This window comes from Gopherus evgoodei, chromosome 8, assembly GCF_007399415.2.
Source record: "Gopherus evgoodei ecotype Sinaloan lineage chromosome 8, rGopEvg1_v1.p, whole genome shotgun sequence".
Classification (NCBI taxonomy): Eukaryota; Metazoa; Chordata; order Testudines; family Testudinidae; genus Gopherus; species Gopherus evgoodei.
This window is the reverse complement of record NC_044329.1, coordinates 48,294,322-48,318,230: the sequence shown is the minus strand read 5'-3', so window position 1 is coordinate 48,318,230 and position 23,909 is coordinate 48,294,322. Positions and strand designations below refer to the sequence as shown.

The following is a 23,909-nucleotide window of genomic DNA, read 5'->3' as shown; positions in this document are numbered from 1 at the left end:
TACAGCTTACTCTGTTAAAAAATGAAAGATTAGATTCTCATGTCATCACTTGCCTCCAGGAGCAAGGGCTTTAAAATAAACATAAAATGTTGCAAGTTGGTAACGCTGGTAGAACACAGTAACTCATCAGCTCATGCTTCTCATCTTATGTGTGCAGGAACGCTGGATGAAGCATCCCAGATAAGCTGAGAATTGTGTCTCTGTGGCTAATTCTTTAGTGAGTGAATCTCCACCATGTTATAGCAAGTCTTGCAGCCACCTTCTGTGCGGATGTTTTTGCTGTTTTGTTAATTATTATTATTCTCTGTAGGAATGTGCCGAGGAAGGCAGAGCTAGCATTTACCGCTCCGTGTTCACCAACTCCTGCAAAGAAATGATGTGTTTCCCTGACTTCCCTTTCCCTGACGATTTTCCAAATTACATGCACAATTCAAAGCTCCAAGAGTACATCAGGATGTATGCGAAGCACTTTGCTCTTTTAAGATATATAAAGTTCAAGGTAAGACTTAGAGCTGCTAAGGCCAGTGCATGGAGGGCCAGAGCCATGGCTTTACCTACTTCCTGTCTCCATTAGAAGAGTGGCTCCTAGTGGTGGAGTAACTCACTCCCAGCCCCTTATTCCTCTGAGGGCAGAGGCTGGAGTCCTACCCCTACTGACCTCCTTAGATGGGCACCATCAGGACTTAACTGACTAATTCAGAGTAACCACAAATATAATCAGTCTGTCTCCTGGTAATTCACATGGGCAAATGGGTCATACTGTGCTTCTCAAAACATCCCCTCTGAGTCTGGCTTCTATGTACATGATGTTTTGGTGGTGGAATAATTGAATGTTAGACAGGGGACGCACAGGGATTAAATACGAGTTAAGCCTTCCTCCTGTTTATAAAATAAATGTTTCGGTCATCCAGTCAAAACAATTCCATGTGGCTTAGACGACATCACACAGCAAGAACAGTGAATTAGGTATAGCAAAGAACTAGTCCTGAGCAATCCATTCACGGGCTGAAATTTACGAGAAGCATTAATTGACTGAGTTTTAATAATGAACAAACCTGTGAAAATCAGTCTGCTATTGGGTAAACACATACCAAAAGGCTACATTTGTCCAACTCTGATTCCAAAAGGTAACCCAGCTCAAAGTGATTGTTATTATTTATCTTTATTGCAATAGCACGTAGGACCTCAGGGATGGACCAGGACCCCATTGTGCTAGGAGCTGTACAAACACAGAACAGAAAGACAGTCCTTGCCCCAAAAAGCCTACCTTCTAAGAATGGTATATCACTGAAAACACATCTCTGTAACTGACTTCCATCTTTGTAAGGTGTCGCTTTGGCAAAGCAGTAAGAGAATGCCAGGCAAGAGAATCAAAATAATTTGGCATGTTGTTATTGGGGTCAAGGTCAGTTCATTAGCTCTTACACATGTATTCCAGAGTGAAATCCTGGCCCTATTAAAGTCAATGGCAAAACTCCTGTGGACTTTAGTGGAGGCAAGATTTCATCCAGCTCTGTACTGTGAATCCAATAAGACCGATGACACTTACAAATCTACCTACCTGGAGAATTATGTGTCAATAAATACAAACTGATGTGTTTGTTTCTTTTAAGACTATGGTCAGCAGTATAAAAAAACGCCCCGATTTCCCAGTCACCGGACAGTGGGATGTTATTACAAAACGGAATGGAAAGGAGGAGTCAGCTGTATTTGATGCGGTTATGGTTTGTTCGGGGCATCATGTGCATCCAAATTTCCCAGTTGATTGCTTCCCTGGTGAGTTGTGTGTGTTCAGTGCATATATTATAGCAAGGACTAGTCAAAACATTTTCATCAGCACATTGGGAAGCTTTTTTAATTGAAAAAAACTAAACTTTTAGAAACAAATTCAGTTTTCAAAAACTTCACCAAAACCTGAAAATTTGTACTAATAATGATTTTTTGAAAACAAAATCATTTCAGTTTCTTCTCTTTCATAGGAAATTCAAAACAAAATTGCAGAAAATTGTGTAAAATAATTTTACAATTTCACACAAAAAATATGTTGTATGCCTTATAGTTGTAGCTGTGTCCGTCCCAAGATAATAGCGAGAGAAGGTGGGGGAGGTCATATCTTTTATTGGACCAATTCCTGTTGTGAGAGAGACACTTTCGAGCCTTGCAGACCTGCATAAGAGCTTCCTGTGGCTCGTAAACTTGTCTCTCTCACCCACAGAAGTTAATCCAATACAAGATATCACCTCGCCCACCTTGTCACCCACAAAAACTAAGCATTTTTCAATTTGTTCTAATGATAGCTTTAAAAACTTGCCAGGCTTTCTTAGTAACTGTTTAGTTCAGAACTGTAAGCGGTATTCAAAACTAAGACCATATAATTGTCAAATACAATATTAGCAATTACAATATGTAAACCCTAGCTTTTTGTTTAGAGAAACATTATGCAATGGTATAGTCATGAAATTTTATTATTTGGCAGGGCATAATGAAAGCACAGGATTAATCTCTTTAGAACAACTTGGAGAGGTTGTTTCTGGGGATTTTGTTCTGTCCTTTATTCATGTTAACAATTCAAATCCTCTTATATGATCAAGGCCTATTGTCAAATGCAATGGTTTTTTATGCAAGCAAGTGTTCTCTTGTCTTGAGGTTGGAAGTCTCACCAAAAAATGTCAGCAAAATGTGCAGGGCCAGGTTCTGCTCTCAGTGACCTCTGAGTGCTTCTGCTATTTGCAATTTCATTGGAGCAACTGGGTTCTTGACATGGCAATCAACAAAGATGCTGTGGCAGAACCTTTATGCCTGGTGAGGATGAGGATGCTTTGCATTTATATAGTGCTTTCTGTCCAAGCGTCTCAACATTCTTTACCAATGTGAGTGAATTCAGCCTCACCGTACTTGATTTTACAGTTGGGAAGACTGAATCTCAGAGGGGTGATGGACCTCATTTGCACAGCTGCTGAGCACCCACCACTCCATCTGCAGCTGCTCAGAACTTTGAAAAACCAGAAAAACTAGACAAGGTGGAAGAGCTGGACATGGAACCAGCACTACTGGCTCCTGGTCCTGTGCCTGAGATTGTTTCCAAGACAAAAAAGAACCCCCTTGACCTATTAAAGCCTAGGAGGAGTCTGTAGCATGAGTAGTATGAACCATCCTTTTTGTGACTTATAAAATGAGCAAATCTGCTGTGGAAATCAGATAGAGACTAAATGCCGAACCCCACAAATTACTGCAAAGGGGTCCAGCTGCAAGTGGGTAAAATCTATCCCTTTAAATATCCAGATGAACTCATTTTACTTTCCACTTTTCCTCAGGGTTAAAGAAGTTTAAAGGTAGCTACTTCCACAGCCGGGAATACAAGGAACCAGAAAAATTCAAGGGGAAGAGAGTGCTTGTGATTGGACTGGGAAACTCTGGTTCGGACATTGCTGTTGAACTCAGTCACACGGCCTCACAGGTACAATTCCCTGTCTTGCTGTGGAGTTGCTAGTTCTCATTATTGAGGTACAATAATTGAGGGTTTCAAAGTGGTCTCATCATGGATTTGGACACCCAATTCATGGGAATAGGCATCCAGGTCTTCTAGGTGGCTTTGAAGTTTGTACCCTTAAAATAAGCTTAGAATGGTCGCATGACGGAGGAATACAGTATGTGGCACAAATTGTAATCAAGAGCAGGCCAACCGCATAGCACTGTAGGTGTCACTCTTGCAATGTAGGCTTCTTTGCAGTATATCTTTCCACAAGTTCTGGGCTAGAGCTGGAAAAGTGTGAAGTGGGCCTGATTCACCACTGCTTCACTCCAGTTCTACCCCAACGTAAGTGCAGTGAAGTCCACGTGGTGACACTGGTGTAAAACTGGAGCACTGAAGTGGTGAAGAGGACTCTACCAGTGATCAGTATGCTATAGTTGCCTTTCTAGAATGGTAATGGCCTCACTCTGCTTTCTCCATTATTTTTTTAGGTTTATCTCAGCTCTAGAAGCGGCTCCTGGGTGATGAGTCGTGTCTGGGACAAAGGCTACCCTTGGGATATGTTGACTGTGACTCGCTTTGAAACCTTTCTCAGGAATACCCTTCCCACCTCCGTCAGCGACTGGCTGTACGTGAGGAGGATGAACACGTGGTTTAAGCATGAGAACTACGGCCTGATGCCTTTGAACAGGTAATTTTATGAGATTCTCCCTGCAAAGCATTTGAGGAGGAAGACAAAGCCTTGCTCATCTTTGAAAAGGCAGCACAGTGGTGTCCTGGTTGCACTCTACTGGTAGCATCAATGTACTTTCTTCTCATCAGGCAGCAGGTTTATAGCAGGTTAGCTTAAAAATAAGAGCTCAGGACAAGTGAATGGAATCTCACGCTTCAGGAGCCATACGGATTGCTTGCAAGAGTAGGAAAGGAATCCTCCGTCCCTTCTAATCCATATGGGCTCAGAGTTATGCAACCGGAGAGGTGCACATGGCTAGTTTGCTATGCTCTCATGCATTGTTGTTGGAGATGGGACTCCAGACTATCAGGGCTAGGTCTGGTCCAGTACAGCAATGTCTTTCCTAAGCCATTAGAGAAACAACTTTTGTCGGTGAGAGAGACCTTTTCGAGCTCTGTGTGTCTCAAAAGCTTGTCTCTGTCACCAGCAGAAGTTGGCCCAATAGAAGATATTCCCTCCCCCAACTTTGTCTCCCTAATATCCTGAGACTGACACTGCTACAATTAGACTACCTACTTTTTTAAACAACATCCACTTCTTTGCCTAAAGCCAAAAACACATCACTACCTTTAGTAGGTAATTCAAGGATTAATTTACTTCTGAAATATCCCAAGTGTTGGCAGGGACTTCAGAATGCCAGTGAAGTCCATGTTTGGACTGACTTTGCTTTTAAACCTCATTGCACCATGGAGATGATCTTAGTTTTAGCTCTAGCTGAAAGAATGGGAAACGTGCAGAGTTCCATATGTTGTTCAGTATATGGAGATCAGTGGACCCAATCTCATTGTTTAGGGTCGAGTGGCTGGCAACAATAGTTTTTTTTTTCAGCTAGATACAATACCACAGTGATGTCACCGAATCTCAAAAGTGAGTTAGCAGATCCTGTTTCAAGTGATTTATTCAGACTTAAAGCAATTACTATGAGAAAGAGGGTTCCTTGAGCTTTAAAGGATAAAAACCTTCATTGCTAAAGTGATCCTGTCTGCAGCCTTACATTTCAAAGAAGAGGTACTCCAACAATGCCATGTAAATCAGCTCATGCTTGAGTGCTAGTGTTGGGAGGTAGCAAGCTGGCAAGTACAGGAATTAATACTGTGGAGAGCTGGCGATGAGTAACCATAGGCTCAAGGAGAAAGGGTTAGTACAGAAACACAGTGATCTCTCTGCTTCTCCTAGCCAGGAGACAGGCAGCACTTTATACTACAGGCCTCTGTGCTTTTCTTTCTTTATAGAACCAGCCGTAAAGAGCCAGTGTTCAATGATGATCTCCCGAGCTGCATCACACGTGGAACAGTGGTGGTGAAACCCAATGTGAAGGAATTCACAGAAACCTCAGCTATATTTCAGGATGGGACTGTGCAGGAAAACGTTGATTTTGTCATCTTTGCAACAGGCTACAGCTACTCCTACCCCTTCATGGAAGACAACGCCATCCTCAAATGCAGAGACAACGAGGTCACCTTGTACAAGGGCATCCTTCCTCCTCGACTCGAGAAGCCAACCATGGCTGTCATTGGCCTGGTCCAGTCACTTGGTGCAATAATTCCAACATCAGATCTCCAAGCTCGCTGGGCTATAAGGGTGTTTAAGGGTAGGTGAAGGGAACTAGGGCAGCGAACTATCCCAGATGAGCTTGTATGTGAGAATGCAACCTATAGCTCCTTGCAGATTCAAGCTGGGCATCTGGTCCAAAAAGAGAAGCAGGCATACATTTGTACACTTGCAGACCTCATGGGATTTACTAGGCCTGCTCACCCCAGAAATTGTAGATCAGTGGGAGTATAGCTGGTTTAACTGAGTGCATGGGTGAGGGGCTGCAGGAGTATTTTATTACTTAGGAGATGGAATAAACTAGTGACCTCCTACCTGTTCTTTTCTAGGGTTATATAAGCTTCCCCCAGTGAATGACATGATGGAAGATATTGATGAAAAAATGGGGAAAAAGCTCAAATGGTACGTGCAACTGCAGTTCTCAGGTAGTCCTTCAAGCTCTGTGTGCATGAAAAAGGCCACCACCTCCTTCTTTTCTGTGTAAACCCGACATAATGTTATGGTCTGATCTCTGTAATGCATATGCCCTGTCAGATACATTATGACAACTTGCCATCCAATAAGCAAGTGGCTTTCTCCAAGGAGCCACTTTTTTAAACTCCCACTTCCCACCCCAGCACACATCCCAAATATTGTATATAACATGCTCTCCTCAGCCTGGGAACTTGGTTCTCCCCTATTTGGCCCACCAAATAAATATAACAGAGGAAAAACTTCTGCAGCACCAGGTTTAGGATTATTAAAAACCCTGTGGCCTCCTCAACAAGTATTCAGCACCCCCCTGCCCATACCTCATTGTTCTGAACCTCTCTCACTCTAATAGTGTGTAGCTACCCTCAGAATGGTGGAGAATCCTGTTTACAGGCCTGACCCCCAGTCCTCATTAAAGTAAATAGAAGCATTTCCCTTTACTTCAGCGGGAGCTGTACTGGGTAGATAGCTGGTCAGAAAATTTCCAATGGGGCGTTTTTCTGTCAGAAAATGTGGATCTGTTAAACTTGAAACATTCTGTGAGAGTGTGTCATTTCTGACAGTCAAAATCCAACCTTATTGGACTGGAACTTTCTGAGTTTTCAATTTTGAAATTACTTTTTGTTTGAAATGTGTTTATTTTTATTTTATGTTACATTTTTAATGTTGTTACATTTTTGTGTTATTTTATAAAAGACAATATAAAGCAGAGTCAAAATCTGAAGCTAAAACTTTTAATTTTGCGGCACATTTTTAAATTTGACTTTTCATTCCAATTCAGAATTAATGATTTTTTCAAAATCATGGAATTCCCTGCAAAATGCAAATTCAGTTCCTGACCAGCAAGGTTAGTTCCAGTCTGAGGGGACAGTCCATTATTATAGGCATCTTCTCACCAGGGACAAAGTATACAGGTGCTCCGTAAGTGCACTCATGGAAGGGGTTACATGCAGAACATAAGGATGGCCATACTGCAACAGACCAAAGGTCCGTCTAGCCCAGTATCCTGTCAGTGGCCAATGCCAGGTGTTTCAGGGGCAATGAACAGAACAGGGAAATTTATGGAATGATCCACTCTGAGCTTCTGGCAGTGAGAGGTATAGGTACACCCAGAACATGGGGTTCCATACCTGGCTGTCTTAGCTATACCCATTGATGGACCTATGCTCCAGAAACTTCTCTAATTCTTTTTTCAACTCAGTTATACCTTGGTCTTCAAGACTTCCCTCTGGTTCTCTGCCCATCATGTGATTTTTTTCAGGTGGGGCTATAAAAGAAAGGGAAGCTGTCGCAAGAGAACCTACCTAAGTGCAAATGTCCTCTCCCCTCCCAGTTTGCTGTCAACTGGAAAGCTGTCAGTTGTTACCAAGTGTTCTCTGTTACTTTGATCCTGTTTTGGAATCTTCTTTCTGTTGAGAAAGCTGGCCCTGAGGAAAGGGACTTGAACTGACCTGGCGTTAGGGCTTTATTTGAACTCCCTTGCTGGTGGAGTTGTCAATTTCAGTTGGATGACTTCCTGGAGGTTTTATCACATGAGATAATCTTTAATTAAAGATTAATTCCTGGAGACTCCAGGACAATCCTGGAGACTTGGCAACCCTATCTATCTGCTCACGCGCTTACATCACCTTTAAAATATGAGGTGAGAGAATCACATGATCTATAACAAATGGACAACTGTCACTGGAGTTAACAGAGTGTGGTCTTATTTGTAGTACTCCTGCCAGCCAATGTACTTGCTTTTGCATCCCTTACAAAGCCAGATTGTAGCGTTGCCATGGGATGTGTCCTCAGGGCCAGGTATTTGGATCCAAGAAGGCATAGAATAGAAGAAGTCTGGGGCCTCAGGGCCATTTCTAGTGAACAACAGTGCAGAGTACCCTTGTCGCACTGGTGTAACACCTCACCTGCACTGGAAGCTGCTGGGGCAAAAGAGCAGTGGAAGAGAGCAAGGCTAGTAGTGAGTGAGGCAGCGACTGGCACCAGAGAAGAAGGGATGCAGAAAGCGGAGAGCTAAGTTGCATCATCGGAGGGGCAATGGAGACAGAGCTGAAAGAAAGAAAGTCTTGTTCAGGAAGGGCAAGAAAGACCGAGATCACTGGAAGAGAAGGGAGAGCCACAACAGGAACAGGGCCTAGAAAGAAGCAAGACAGTGGTACACAGGGAAAAGAGGAAAAGTTAAAGGAAGAAAAGTACAGTTATATGAGGGAAAAGGACTGTCTCTCTAAGTAATCTGAGGAATTATAAGAAAAAGAGTGTTAGAAAACTGAGAAAGGTAAAGCAAGAATGAATGTGGGGGAAATAAGCAGCAATAAAAGAAACTCTAATTAAAGGGATACAGACTTAAGAAACAAGGAGGAAGTGAGCTGTAGCACAAGGAAGGAAATAATAATGACTGTAAAACAAAACATCTTGAGGTAGACAAGGTGAAGTGACAGGAATAGTGAAAATGTCTGAGCAAAGGGACTGTAAGCCAGAAAGGAGGGGAGAGAGAATTGTTCAATCAAGAAGCCAGCACATCGCATCAAGGAGTACATACATGCCTTTATTTAAGATGAATCTTAGAACAGTGAACAAAGATTGCACAAGAGACTTGCTCAATATGTAACTAAACATCCTAAGATTCTCTTCTCCAAACCCTGGGCTTACAGAGGCTGCAAATAAGAAACTGACCAGGGAACGTACAATGGTGGGGTTTATGTTCTGGTGCATTTTTTTTTCTAATTGAAAATTCTGTTATTTCATTAATTATTGCCTATAACATGAGTTTAATTAAGATAGTAATAGTCAACAGACCATAGATAACAGTGATTGTTTACCGGAGGTTACAGTGTAAACCTAAATAGTAGTTCCTGCTAAAAAAACTAACTGATTTACTTGTGGTTATTCTCCACTTAACTGGTTTCTACATTTCCCCAACTGATTGAGATAAAACATAATTTGACCTCTAGATTGTCTCTGCCTCTCTTTCCTGCTTGGATTCCAAATCCCCCCCCCCCCCCCTAGGACGGTTACACTGGCTGCTTTAGTGACACCTACAGCACAGAGGCCAAGGTTGAGAACAGAATATCTTCTCACCCTTGGAACAGGGCCCACCAGCTCCCAGATAAAGGACACAAGTGAGGGGCTTTTTTGGGGGTGTGGGTGGGGGGAGGGGAACACCTACACTGTAGTTGTACGCACTGCATGTCTTCTGTTAACAAATATAAGGCTTCTCTCTCTCCAGCGGTATCAGACTGGCCCTTTTCAGATGTAATCCAGTCACAGTCCAATGCTGTATATCAAACACATGAAACCACCCCTTCTGAACAAGTCTCAGAAGTAGCTTATTCAGAGCAGCCCCAGTCCCTGCAACCCTCACTCAGGCAAAACTCTCACTGAGGCAATGAGACGTAAGATTGCAGTGAGGTAAATGTGTTTTTGCTGCATCATTTCTGTGCAACAATAGCATACCGCATCACAGCAACAATAGATATACTCCATGGTGTTACCTGTCCCTTCTACCACCATATAGAAGTGCAGAGTTAATCTTGTGTCCATTAACCAAATGGTTTTTTTTCTATAACAGTACTGAGTACAATAGTCCTGTACTCAGCAATGTATTATATCTTCTCCCTTCCCACCTTAAGGTATGGGCAGAGCAATACCCTACAGACAGATTATGTTTCCTACATGGATGAACTCGCCTCTGCTATTGGTGTGAAGCCCAATTTTCCGTTGCTGTTCCTGACGGATCCAAGGCTGGCCCTGGAAGTGTACTTTGGCCCATGCAGTCCATACCAGTTTCGTCTGACGGGACCGGGGAAGTGGGATGGAGCCAGAAATGCCATCCTGACCCAGTGGGACCGGACGCTGAAGGCTACGAGGACTAGAGTTGTACATGATTCTCAGAAACATTTCCCCTTCTTGAATTTGTTTAAAATACTTGTCTTCCCTCTTCTTCTTGCTGTTTTTCTGATGTTTAACTAATCATCAATTTTAAGGCTCTCAACATGAAGTTAATGAATAGAAAGGAAAATAGAAAGGAGAGGAGAGAATCTTATCACTTCACATCAGTTCTGACCTACTGTGTGTGCAGATAGAGATGTTGACAAATAGATAGATAAATATACCACATATGTTTGTATAAACTCAATGGGCCACAGCCTCCACTGTGTAAACTGACATCGCTGTATAGAAGTCAATGCCAGATGTTCTTTTGGTGTCAATGAACATAACCTGATTTGTGTTCTTCTGTTTGTATCCTAGGAAATACTGAAAGAACAGACTCATTACAAGGGGAATATTGAGATAAATAAGATGTTATCTCCGTGTTTTTTTAAACCCCAGGCCCTTCACATCTAGAGTATTCAATAGTGTGAAAACTTAGAACTGGTCAATACACAACAATTATTTTTCACGGGAAATTGTTTTTTTAAATTGTTTTACGTTTCCCCACTGAAATTTTTGATCTGTCGTTGAAAAAACGAAACCAAAAATTTTTCAGTCTTCAAAAACAATTTTTAGTTTTAGTTTTCAATAAAACCCAATTGTTTTTATGACAACCTGTTTTGCGGACTTGGGCAGGACGGGGGAGTTATACCCCCCTGCCGACCCAAAAAAATCAGTTTCAAATTTTTTCTCAAAAAAAAATTTTCCAACCAAAATAAACATTTTAACCACAGTAAAAATATTTGTGGAAAATTTGTTTTTGTCAAAAAGCCATTTTTTGTTGAAGAAAACCTTTCAGTGAGAAAATTTCTATCGGGTCTTGTAATAATTCTCTCTAACAGCATGTTCAGCTGCAGCATCTGCCTCTTAGCAAACAATCTGAAATGCATACACTACAGAGCTATCCAAATAACTAGCCTAGCTTGGGGGGGGGGGGGGTAAACAAAATATACAGTTTCCTGCTGGCTTTAGAGAGAACTTCTCTGAACTTGTCAGTGAGGACTTGACAGCCAAGTTGTTGCTCTCCACCTTTCCCCAGTCATGATTTAGTAAGAGCCCCCAGAATCTTCTTTTCCATTTGGATAAATGTTCCCTTGAAGCAGTGTGACATACTAGTTAGAACAAGAGACCAGTGTATGTTTACACTGCAGTCAGAGGGGAAACCATGCTATTTGCATGTGTGTTGGTTTTTATCTGTAAAGCAGGGACTGCTGTCAACTTTGTAAAGTGCTTTGCATTCTTTGTACGAAAGGCACCATATATGTACCAATCAACATTAATATCTGAAGCTGTTCAGTCTAGAACAGGCTCTTGTTAGCTATCCAGTATTTGACTGAATGCTGTGGTCAGATCCTCACTCACCCAGACAGAAGAGGGAGGTATATGCCCAGTCATGTTTAAACCAGATGCATGCCCAGATGTTCCGCGGTGGGATTACATTTGTTGTGTCTCTTCTCCCTAGCCTGAGCTGATCACCATGGAACTCAAAGGAAAGACCCATTTCCCCCCTTCCCATTGACTTCAATGGACATTGGATCAGGCTCCTATTGTACAAGCCACCATTTAAAAAAAATAAAGTCAATTACAATACTGAAATTAAAATGTATTGGAATCTTTTCACCAGTTTCCTGGTTCTCTCTCAGCTAGGAAACAATGAATCATTTATTACGAGGGGTTTATGTAGCTAGCAACTGTAGTATTGTGTAAAGTGAGGGACTAGGATGTCGATTATAGTGATTGGCGCTAGGGCAAAAGGATGATGATTTATACCAAGAGGATGGGATGTACTAAGTGAGCATTGGATGGGAAAACCTCACAGGGTGGGGAGAGATTCAGATAAGCCTCTGGAAGGGTAGAGGCTGGCAACACCATATGCACTAAGGGAAGCAAGAGAAGACTCTGGCCACAGTTCTGCATTTGGATTCAGTCCAAAGTATTTCGTTTAATTATGTTTCAGGGATTTGATTTTTTAAAACTGTTCGTGGGAAGGGGGCAGAAACACGTCTGGAAGTCTAGGTAGTGAATAGCATGATTTCATCTGCAGATTAATAACTTCTCACCTAAACTGCACCCACAGCTGTTTTGCAGGTACCAGAAGAGAGCCTAGTAAATTGCACAGTAGAGGTGCCTTAGGGCATGTCTTCATGAAAAGGTTATTTCAATATAAGGTAGGGTGTGAATTTAAACCAATGTGGTTATACTGGTATAACTCTCTATGTGGACACTCTTATTCCAGTCTAAAAGAACCTTTTTTCTAGTATGTCACTTTGGAAGGGGTTTAAGCTATACCAGAAAAAAACACTTTAATACTGGAATAAGTATGCCCACCTGGACAGCAATGCTAAACTAGCTATTCTGGTTAATTTCCCCATGTAAACAAGAGGGCAGCCACACATAAGAGAGCAGGAACACTGGCTGTGGTATGTGGCTGCAGAAAGCAGGGTGAGCAGCGCTAAGAGGGTGCTGGCAGGACTTATGGGGTGTTGAGGTATAGCATCTGTTTGTGGGATGAGCAGTGCTGTTGAAAAGAATTTAGGGCAGGGGCAGGCAAACTGCGGTCTGTGGACCACATCCAATTTAATCCAGCCCTCAAGCTCCTGCTGGGAAGCAGAGTTGGGGCCACTCTGAGTGCATGTGTCACGGCTCCTGGAAGCAGCGGCATGTCCCCACTCCAGCTCCTATGCGTAGGGGCAGCCAGGGGGTTCTGCACATTGCTACCACCCCAAGTGCTGCCCCTGCAACTCCCATAGGCCAGGACCCAGCCCCAATCCCCCTCCTGCCTTCCGAACCCCTCAATCCCAGCCTCACCCCAGAGCCCGCATCTCTAGCAGAGCTCTCACTCCGCCCCTACACCCCAACCCCAATTTCATGAGCATTCATGGCCCACCATACAATTTCCATACCCAGATGTGGCCCTCAGGCCAAAAGATTTGCCCACTCCTGATTTAGGGGATGATGGAGCACAGAGAGAGAGAAACTTTGTCAGAAAGTTGTGGCAGGAACGTGGAGGTGTGGCGGGGGGAGTCAGTGGCAGGATGAAACGGACAGCAGAGAGGAAGATGCTCCTGGCTGGAGCTGAATAGTGTCTTTGCAATGTTTCCTTCTCCCTTGGTGATGAATAACAACATCTGATAGTTCCATGATTGCTGGATGGCAGCAGGTCCCATTTATCAGCTCATCTGTCTGAAAAGAGCATCTGAGGCAGCAACAAAAATCAGCTCCTTAGCAGAAGTAGCCTTCTAACACAGGATTGTACTCACACAACTAAAAACTATAGTGACAAGGTAGAGGAGGTAATAGGTTACCTCCCTCACCTTGTCTCTTTCATATCCTGGAACCAATATGGCTACAACTACACTGCAAATAAAAATTATTTTAGATGCTCAAATATTTTCTGTATAAGACTCCACTAAAAGAATGTGCACACAGCACTCATTACATGGGCACGTAAGTGCTCTGTAGTCTTTTGTTTTGCTAACTGTCCCAATATTTCCCCATGATATATTGCTTCAAAGCATTTGTGAGTGATGTTCTAGGAACCACGCTGGAGAGTCTTCCATTTTTACCTTTGTTGTTTTCATCCTCTGATTCACTCTCTGTTGTCAGTAAATGGACAATATTTCAGTCCCAGGCATCAGTTTCAGTCTTTGAGTAGCTGGTTTCAGTACATTACACATAGAAGATATCTGTTGTAGCAAGGGCCTCTTTTCACAAAGGCTCTGTGTCAGGGTTCCCTCCCCACTCTGAGGTACAGATGTGGGAACCTGCATGAAAGACCCCCTAAGCTTATATTTACCAGCTACGGTTAGAAACTTTTCCAAGGCACAAATTCCACCTTGTCCTAGAACAGTATGCTGCCACCACCAAGTGATTTAGACAAAGAATCAGGGAAAGGACCACTTGGAGTCCTATTCCCCCAAAATATTCCCCCAAGCCCTATACTACCTTTCCTGGGGAAGGTTTGAGAATAATATCCTCACCAATTGATACAGATGAACATAGACCCAAACCCTTGGATCTTAAGAACAATGAAAAATCAATCAGGTTCTTAAAAGAAGAATTTATGTAAAGATAAATGAATCACCTCTGTAAATCAGGATGGAAGATTACTTTGCAAGTAACAAAAGATTCAAAACACAGAGGATTTCCCCTCTAGGCAATACTTTAAAGTTACAGAAAAAAACAGGAATAGACCTTCCTCTTAGCACAGGTAAAATTCACAAGCTAAAACAAGATATTCTAATGCATTTCCTTGCTATTACTTACTATTTCTTTAATATTAGATGTATCATTTCAGTGGGAGCTGGATTACTTGCTTGGTCTCTCCCTTTGTCTCCAGAGAGAACACCCACACAGCACAAAACAAAGCCTTCACCCCTCCCCGAGATTTGAAAGTATCTTCTTTCCCCATTGGTCCTTCTGGTCAGGTGCCAATCAGGGGAATCTGAGCTTCTTAACCCTTTACAGGTAAGGAGGAATTTTATGCTACGCTTAGCTGTATGTTTATGACACTCTGTCCACCTGAGAGAAGAGGTCTCTGAATATTGGTAACTTACTGTTGAAAAACCTTTGGGCATGCAGTATGGTGGTCACCTCGTTAGAGGATAGGTTTGACATTATTTTCTAGTGACTCACCCATCTGCCCGATGGGTCGTGATTCCGACAGATCATTGTGAGCAATTAACATCACATTGTGTATGAGATATACATCTGAAACCCGAGATACATCTGGCCACTGAGTTTACTATCCAAGAGATACTACAGTGTGTCAGCAAAGGTCTTCTTACCTGAAACTTTTCTCCTTGTGCTACATATTTCACTGATAAGCAGAGGGGGGCACTGATAGGGGAACCCCTCCATTACCTTCCCAGCAAAGCAAAACTATCATTGCAAGCCCTGTTTAAAAGTTCACGTGAATAATCATAAGTTTTTGTTCTATTTTCCCAGCTATACTGCTGCCAGTGCCCTCAAGGCTACAAAAAACATGGGCTTATGTGTGCTTCACTGTCGCTTCTTGTCCTCCCAACCACTATTTGCCTCACTCCCACTTTGGCCATGGCTCAGTCTTTCTTAGTACTTTGCCAACTTGTATTATTTCCCTGTAGTGTGCCGTGTCATGAGACTCGCAAGTTGTGTGCATGTCATTGGACTATATGTATTCCCCTCTGTATGGCCACTGAAGTGAATGCACTTGTCCGGGTTAAAGCCATTTTCCTCCCTTTGATGTGTCAGCCAGCAATCTAGTACCAGTGACCCGAAAGCTAGAAGTGGTAACCATGGCCCATCATCCTATAACAATCTGGGAGGAGATGACATTGCATTGCTTCCCTTTACTTAAAAAAATGTTTTCCAGTGAAGCAAGTAAATGCTTGCCTGCAAAATGCCAACAAGGCATAAAGCAGGGCTGCCTCTCCCTTTTCAAGAGGAGAAAATGCATGAAGCATATGAGTAAACAGCCATCGGAGAATGGCAAATCAAAAACCCTTCCTGCTTCTGGATAGAAATCTACTTGTCCTAGGAGGGGTTAGAATGAGAGATCCAAATATAGTGCCAGTGAAACTAAAGAAAAACCATTAGACCTTTCACCCCATCAGTAAATTTTCAAGAACCACAATGGAACAGACCTTAGGGGATAGGATAAAATCAGAAATACGGCTGTAATTCATTTGCTCAGCTGAGTCAGCCTCTTTTTGGCCACAATGAGTAGGCAGGATATATATGGGGAGTGCCTGGTAAAAGTTATTCTGCATGTTTGGCCCCAGTCACATATACATAAACCATGTGATTATGAATAAATAAGAAACAGCAGCCCTGAAGAAATCCAGAGTGCAAAGACACTGGTGAAGGCAGGTTATTTAAACTTGGATTGGTCCCGTTGTTTGCTTGATCATGGTGGAGAAAGAGACCTGGAACAGTTTGTTTGCTTTTAAAATAGGGGGTTTCCTACTTGTTTGGCACCTGAGAAGTATCAAAAATGTGCTATGCTTAGTACAATAAAGAATGTGCGGCGCTTTGAGATCTACTGATGAAAAGCGCAATATAAGAAATGGATTTATTATATTCACAGGGATGGCTTAAGCAATCTAGCCCATTCTCCTACTTGAAGAGGGAAGAAAAACCCCAAGACATTAAGCTAACACAGAGGTCCCCTGGGTATGTCCTAATATGTATATAACACTCTGGGAATGTCTTGAAAGGCCTAATATCAAGTTTACAATGGACACAACACAATGGTGTGCTGACTGATGTACACCACAAATGTGGATTTAATAGCAGGGGCTGAAACATGGGAACTTTAGAGTACATTGTTTCTAGGGGGAGTGGATGGTAATGTTGCAGAGAAGGTAACTCACTGGCTGCAGTAAGGGCTTGGTATCCCGTTCCTCTATTTCTCTTGTTAAACAGAATATGATGATGATGATGATCTCAAAAAGGAAGATTTATTTCACCCTACATCTAGGAACTCGTCATGAACCAGGCCACCCATTGTGTGAGGGGCTGTACAGAGACACAACAAATATTCATGTGACTCTCCAGCGTGAGGCGATGCTTTCGACAGGAACGGCCAACTCGAGCACTTCCCCACTGAGGATCTTCCAGCACTGCTGCTGCTTTCCAAATTCTGCCCCGTCTCCCCAGGCAGTCTAATAGGACACTCCTGCAATGTGCCCTCTCATGAGAGAGCACCCAGGAGCAACCCCAGGTTCCCAGGCAGAAGAATCTCTTCTCCCCACTCTGTATCCAGCACCACTTCTGGCAAAGTGCGGCCACTGGGAGCTGCAGATGGTCAATGTAAACAAACTGTCTCATGGCCCATTGTGTGCGGCCCACAAGCCGCAGGTTGCCAACCACTGCTAGACAGGCTTTCAAATAATCAGTGGTAACATCTCTTAATAAGGCAACCCTCCCCACTTAAAGATATTGGCAGGAGCCATGGCATGATCTACATCAGTGGTTTTCAAACTGTGGGTCACGATCCAGTACTGGGTCACGGAATGTAAGGCACTGGGTCGTGGTGACTCTGGTCAGCACTGCCAATTGGACCGTTAAAAGTCCCGTTGGTGGTTCGGCGTGGCTAAGATAGGCTAGTCCCTACCTGTTCCAACATTGCGCTGAGCCCCAGAAGCGGTCAGCAGCAGGTCTGGCTCTTTGCAGGGGGTGCCACGGGGCTCTGCGCGCTGCCCCCTCCCTGAGCACCAGCTCTCCACTCCCATTGGCTGGGAACCAGCCAAAGTGAGCTGGGGAGGGCAATGCCTGTTGGTGAGAGCCATTCAGAGCCACTTGCATGTCTCCACCTAGGAGCTGGACCTGCTGCGGGCCACTTCTGGGGCACAGTGCGGTCCGCGGTCCAGGACAGGTGGGAAGCCTACCTCTGCACTCTGGCTGCGCCACTGACCGGGAGCCACCAGAGTTGAACCTGTGCCCCAACCCTGCATCCCAATTCCATACCCCAGCTCGGAGCTCCCTGTCAAACCCAGATCTCCTTCCAGCACCCCAACCCCCTCATCCCTGACCCTACCCCAGAGCCTGCACCCGCAGCCCAGAACCCTGACCCTCTCCTGCACCCCAACCCTCTTCCCCAGCAGTGAGCCCCCTCTAAACCCGGATCCCCCTCCTGCACCCCAAACCCCTCATCCCCAGCCCCACCCATAGCCTGCACCCTCCAGCGCAGAGCCCCCTCCCACAACCCAAACCCCTCATCCCCAGCTCTGTTGGGTCATGAGCATCAACAATTTTCTTCAACTGGGTCACCAGAAAAAACATTTGAAAACCACTTATCTACGCAGTCTGATTCTCTCCTGCCTTCCTTCTGGTGTAATCACAAACACCTGTGCAAAGTGAGTGGGAAACCCAGCAGAGCTCATTGTCTGCTGACTTCCACTGGTGATAGCATACTGCCTCCGCTTTGGTAACATGGTGAAGGACAATGGAGACTCAGGCCCCACTATAGGAATGTGGGAGCCACCATACCAGATCAGGTTAGCAGTCTCTTTAGCCCAGTGTTCCTGTCTTTGTCAGTGGTAAGTGCCAGATGCTTTAGAGAAAGGTGCAAAAACCACAGGGTGGGATAATTATGAATATACCTGTTCACAGCAAAAATGTTTTCCCAAACACCATCAGATTGAGTTGGATTTTCAAGTGCCTAGCACCCATCATTTGAACCAGATTAGTGCTCAACTCCTGTGTAGGATTCAAAATCAGAGCTGGATTTTCCACAGTGCCCAGAGCCCAATAGCTCAAACTGGGACACTAATGGCCAGATTTTCATTAACGCTCAGCGCCCAACAGGCTAAATTCTTCTGAAAATCTGGCCACTTACTCTGGTATGTAAATGGAGTTGAGCTCCTTTGGAAAATCTGTCCCTTACTGGCTGGATTATGCCTTTAAACATGAGGGTTTATAGTTTACATTTTTTAAAATAGTGTATCAATTCCAGCATAGCTGCTAATTTTCTCTTTGTTTATACACACAGCCAGTCCTCTTTTTGACTCTTGGCCTCAATGAAAGCTTTTAGCAGAGTTGCACAGATTGATCATGTGCTATGTACAGAGCATTTACAAGCCAAGGACGCTGTGGCATGGAGAATGAAGGCCTCTCTTGCGTGTCCTGTAGATTGCTTTGCTTTTATCCAGTGCCAGCTTTATAAGGCTTGTTTATATAGCAACTTATGGGCCTCATTGCCATGGTAGCTCTGGAAGTGCGCAAGGCCCAAACCAAACTCCTGATTCTGTTTGAACTAGCAGTTTTGACCACTGATTTTATTTAAAGCCACTTGGGTGCATGACCAATGTTAAAATCTATCGATTCCTTCAGTCCTTCCCCCAAATGACCCTTGCCGCCAGGGCTGGCCTCAGGGAAAACGGCACCCTGGGCAAACTTGTACTTTGGCACCCCTGGCCCTCACTGCCTCCCCATGCACCCATCCACCACATCGCCCTTAGCCCCCCACTGCCTTCCTGGGCTCCCCATCGCCCCTGGGCCCCACTGCCTCTCCCCGACTGCCCCGAGCTCCCTTCTGCTGCCTTGCACCCCAGGTCTTCAACAGCGCCCTCCTGACCTCCTGACCACGGTGCTCTGGGCAGTCACCCACATCACCCACGAAAGGCCGGCCCTGCTCACTACCATAAGGAGCAATAATTAGCTGTATATAAAGGTCAAAAAAGGATGGTTCCCTCACACCTTAGTCCCCCGCATTCTACACACTAGGCCCCCAAATGTTTTCACAATCAATCTGACAGGAGATAGCATTGCTGAGTCCAAAGAGGAGAGATCAGTGTTATTTCAAATTCAACTTTGGGGAAAGGCTGCTGGGACTAACCTCAGTATCACCAAAACCAGATGTTCAAAAATCTTAAATTGCCCAACCCGCAAAAACTCCTGAGGTTGGCTTAAAAATCTTGAGGTTTTTTTCATAATAAATGTGGGGTTCATTTCATCTGCCTTCTGTTTTTTGAGATTTTAGGATGCACTTGTGTCACTCTTTCAAGCTTTTCTCTCCAAGAATGAAAGCTAGAAACTGCCTGTAGTTAAGGTTGCCCAGCACTTTCCTTCATAAGACCCTGTTTTCACTTGCTTCTTGCTTTGTCAACCTTTCACTATTTTGACTGAGCTTTTCCATTTTGAGTGTCTTCTAAGAAAAATTCAGCCTGAGTCAAATTTCAGCCAAAACAGTTCAGCGGTTTCTCATAATGAGGTTGGAGAAACATATGTTGTTTTGCTCATGTTAAAAAATTCTTATGTAACCCTTCTGCCCCTCGGAGTTGGCAGCAACAAGGGCCGGGTTCGGTATCCAGGGGTTCTGTTTCAATAACACAATGCAAAACCCTCTCAAGCCCCCACCCACTGACCTGGGACAATTACATACCACACCCCTCAGGCACTTCTAGGAGGCAATACTTCCCCTCTCGCAAGCACAGAGTCTGAGTCTAGCAAAATCCTTTTAATAAAGGAGGGAAACAATGTGGCATCATATTGGGGAAACACCACAAACAGGATTCATAACATAAACCAAGAGCAAAAGACCCACCAAGTAAGTTTTCGCAATGTCCTTTTCCCCTTAGGGTCTTAAGTCCAATCACCCCAAAATCCAACAACCCAAAAGTCTGTCCCTGGTCAGTGCTGCCCCAGGGTTCAAAAGTTTATCTGCAGAGTTTTACACCCCCAGCCTGGGTGGAAATGGAGGGGCACATAGGGTGTTAAGGGGCACCTTACTTGGGCTAGGGCCAAGTGCCTCGCCTCTCCGTGGAGTTCTGCTGCAGTCTTCACCATGACCGGCTCCACTCCACCAGCTGTGCCGCTCCTCCAGCTGACCCGCAAGTCACACCAGCCATCCCCACAAACCTCTCCACTCTGCTTGCTGTTCTGTGGGCCACTCCAACTGTCCCACAAACTGCTCAGCTCCACTCCACTCCACACTGCTCTGTGGGCTGCTCCAACCATGTTACAAACTGCTCTGCTCTGCCAGCTGCTTAGCAATAGAGCTTCAGGCTCCCCTGCTAGTTAGCACAGCACTCAGCTCTATAAGTTTAGCTCTTTTTAGCAATTTCAGCTTGTAGTAGGGGTGCCCCAGTGCTGGTGTACCATTGACCCACAAAGAATTCAGCTCAGCAGCCTCTAGATGGACTCCTAATAGAATCAAAATTAGCTCTATTCTTCAACAGTAGAGAAAGAAGAAGGTGCAATTGATCACTGCATTCTCACCCAACCCACCCTCCATCTCAATTCACTGGGTTTTGGAACCCATGTCCCTTGTCTAGCGAGTGCTCCTTTGTTGATAGTGATATCCTCTGTCATAAAACAGGTTCATAGTCCCTCATTCACATAATCAGGGTAGCAACACTTTATTCCTCCTGACCCAATAACAGAGAAATTGAGGATCCCACAACTGTCAAAGTGACCATTTTAGGCTGCTGTGGACTATGCTAAGCACGATGGGTGTGCCTATGCAAACAAGATCAGCTCTTGAAATTCTTTTCCACACTTGCCATAATTCACCACCAGATGTCAGGGTAGAGCTCATCCTGACTCTGCTTACACTTACAACTGTTTTGTTGAGCAGATCTAACACCCTGGTGTGTTGGAATAAGGACTTAAAATATGGCAGGGGTCACCTGGCTGTCAGGGAGATTCCTTTTGCCATACTTTTAAAAAACCACCCAAACATGGCCAAGTTATAAGCCTTTGAAAAATCTCTGTGTCAGCATGCTGCATAAAGACGTCTTAGATTTTGGCATCTAAACCTCTGAAGATTCCATCTGCACTGAACATGCTCCAGCCCCTCATAGGTCCTATGTGCCTGATGGACTGTGCATGCACCATCCCCACAGAGCAACTGAGCATGCTCCTGCCCAGGGCTGAGCAGGAATTTCCCTGCAATTGCTCCTCCTGGCTGCCAGCAGCTGCTATGGCACTGGGCATTGGAACAGAGTGTAGGGAGAAACTGTCTCCTGTGCTTTCATGTTTCCTCTGCCAGCACCTAGGCAGTGAAGAGGAAGCAGACCTAGGGAATGGGGAAGAGTGGGACATAGAATGGCATGGGAGGAGGACTGGGATGTGGCTGTGAAGCCAAGTGTGGGTGGGACTGATCATAGAAGATTAGAGTTGGAAGGGACCTCAGAAGGTCATCTAGTCCAACCCCCTGCTCAAAGCAGGACCAATCCCCACAGATTTTTACCCCAGTTCCCTAAATGGCCCCCTCAAGGATTGAACTCACAATCCTGAATTTAGCAGGCAATGCTCAAACCACTGAGCTATCCCTTCCCCTCTGGGACTGGGATGAGGAGCTGAGGAAGGGTCATTGGGACATGGAGACATGCAGGGAGACCTGGCCTGGGCTGTCGAGCCCAGAAGAAGGCAGTGGTGGAGAGACCAGGACAGGGATGAGGAGCTGGGTGGAGGAGACTGGGACTTGGGGCCAGGACAGAGACAGAAAGGATCAGGCTTGTGAGGGGCAGGAGTAGAAGACCTAGAGTGTGCTCAGACCTCAGGATTCCTGAGCCTCAACATCCTTCTGCAAATATCTGTGAAATCCACTGACACAATGTGCGCATCATCTCCTCTAGCGGCTGGCCCACATGCTGCTGCCACCAGGTTCTCTGAGCTCACGCGGATGAGGTCTGTGCAGGGACTGTCAGGGTTCCAGCCTTGCCGATGAACCACGTGGGGCTCACCGTGGTCCCTGTTACAGGCTAACACTGGCCCTTTAGAAAGAGGCAAGAGACCTGTGACAACTGACAGCCCCCTCACCCCCAGGGGTCTTAAATAAGGCACCTGGGCCACAGAAATGAGAGGCTGAGATGGGAAAAGCATGTCAGGAAAAGGGCAGGTGAGAGCTACCAGAGAGTGGTGGCGGTTTCTGAAGGAGGTTCTGGTGGGAAGCCAGGAGAGCAGCAAAAGGGGGTTGTTAGCTGACTACCCCAAGTGAGGAAGCCAGAGCTGGAGAGGGCTGAGGGTCAGGGAGAGTGAGGGATGCTTCTCGAGTGGGGATGATTTCCTAGCACAGCGGCTGTTGTGGTTCCTGCTAGGAAGAGTGAGGTTGCACTCCAGCTGGAAGGGCTGCGGTGCCTCTCCTGGTAAAAGGACAAGAGCAGTCTGGAGAAGAGCACAGTTATCGCAGAAGACATTGGTATCAGACTGTATGTCTTGGGATTTTAAGGACTGTGTGAACTGGGGGTGATAAATGCACTAAGGTCTGGGACTTTCATTATGGACTACTTGCACTATGTTTTTGTAATAGTGTCCCCAAGGAGGGGTATTATTTAGGCAAGAGAGCATGTTTGTGGAGTTTCTGGGAACCACTGAAGGGGAAACTGAGTCAGATGCACTTATTATGCTATGGCCTGCTGCAGAAGGGTACCCAAGCGAGGGACATTTCATCCATCCTACATCATGGAATTGCCATTTTTTCAGATTGCTCTAACCTAGGAAGTTACACACAGAGAGAGGAACATTACATTTGCAAAGTCAAGCACTCAGAATTCGAGAAATGGCAGAATTTGTGTTGGCTGAGCAACCTGAACTCAACTCCCTTGAGCATTTGCATTATGACAGGGTTTTCAGTAAGATGATCACACGCTATTTATTCAGAGCACAGGCTGGACAGTGTTCGGAAGATGGATCAGGACTGGTAGCTAATGAGACTGTCATCTGACCGGTCTCCTTCTCTCTCGCACATACGTTTAATTCACATGTTTCTCTCATGCACCAGATAACCACATCACCCAGCCATTCTCTTAAAACTCACTCCACATCTCCCTTACTCCTCCATCCCTTTAGTCACTCACATCCCAAGGGTGAAGTCCTCACTACTATGTTCACTTTCCAACTAGGACACCTCTCTATTCTCACACCTGACTTACCTGTTTTCATATTGCCCAAGAGACCCTCAGTTCTCACTAACATTCTCATCATGTCTCCCTCTGCCTCAGACACTCTCATCCTGAGGACGCTTATAGAGAAGAATGGAGGGAATCACCTTCAACACTACCTCCAGTTCTTCATATTTCTGGGATCCTTACCAGTCTGCATTTAGGCCTAGGAGCTGTCTAGGACCTATACCAATTTCTCTGGCCAATGATCTCTCTCTGGCAATGGACAGATCCTCTGCCCATGCTCATTTCCTTAGTTCTTTCACGAGTCCTTGGTCTTGATGTGCAGTGACCTGTCTAAGAACTAGTGGGAGGATGTAATCACTCTGCAGTAGGTCCACTCTTTTAGGCAATGTTTCACCTTCCCTGATGGAAGGCCCAGTGG

General features: G+C 44.8%; 1 protein-coding gene across 4 annotated transcripts in view; it reads left to right on the top strand.

Annotated features, from left to right (window-relative positions):
- LOC115656629 (dimethylaniline monooxygenase [N-oxide-forming] 3-like) overlaps window positions 1-11,711 on the top strand; it is a 64,721-nt gene extending 53,010 nt beyond the window's left edge. For all 4 annotated transcript variants that reach the window (XM_030573616.1, XM_030573614.1, XM_030573613.1 and 1 more), the window contains exons 3-9: window positions 311-499; window positions 1,614-1,776; window positions 3,315-3,457; window positions 3,964-4,163; window positions 5,438-5,796; window positions 6,086-6,158; window positions 9,857-11,711. In XM_030573616.1, coding sequence (XP_030429476.1) covers window positions 311-499; window positions 1,614-1,776; window positions 3,315-3,457; window positions 3,964-4,163; window positions 5,438-5,796; window positions 6,086-6,158; window positions 9,857-10,196 — 1,467 coding nt within the window. In that variant the 3' untranslated portion in view covers window positions 10,197-11,711. The remainder of the gene's footprint in view (window positions 1-310; window positions 500-1,613; window positions 1,777-3,314; window positions 3,458-3,963; window positions 4,164-5,437; window positions 5,797-6,085; window positions 6,159-9,856) is intronic.
- Window positions 11,712-23,909: the final 12,198 nt, after the last annotated feature.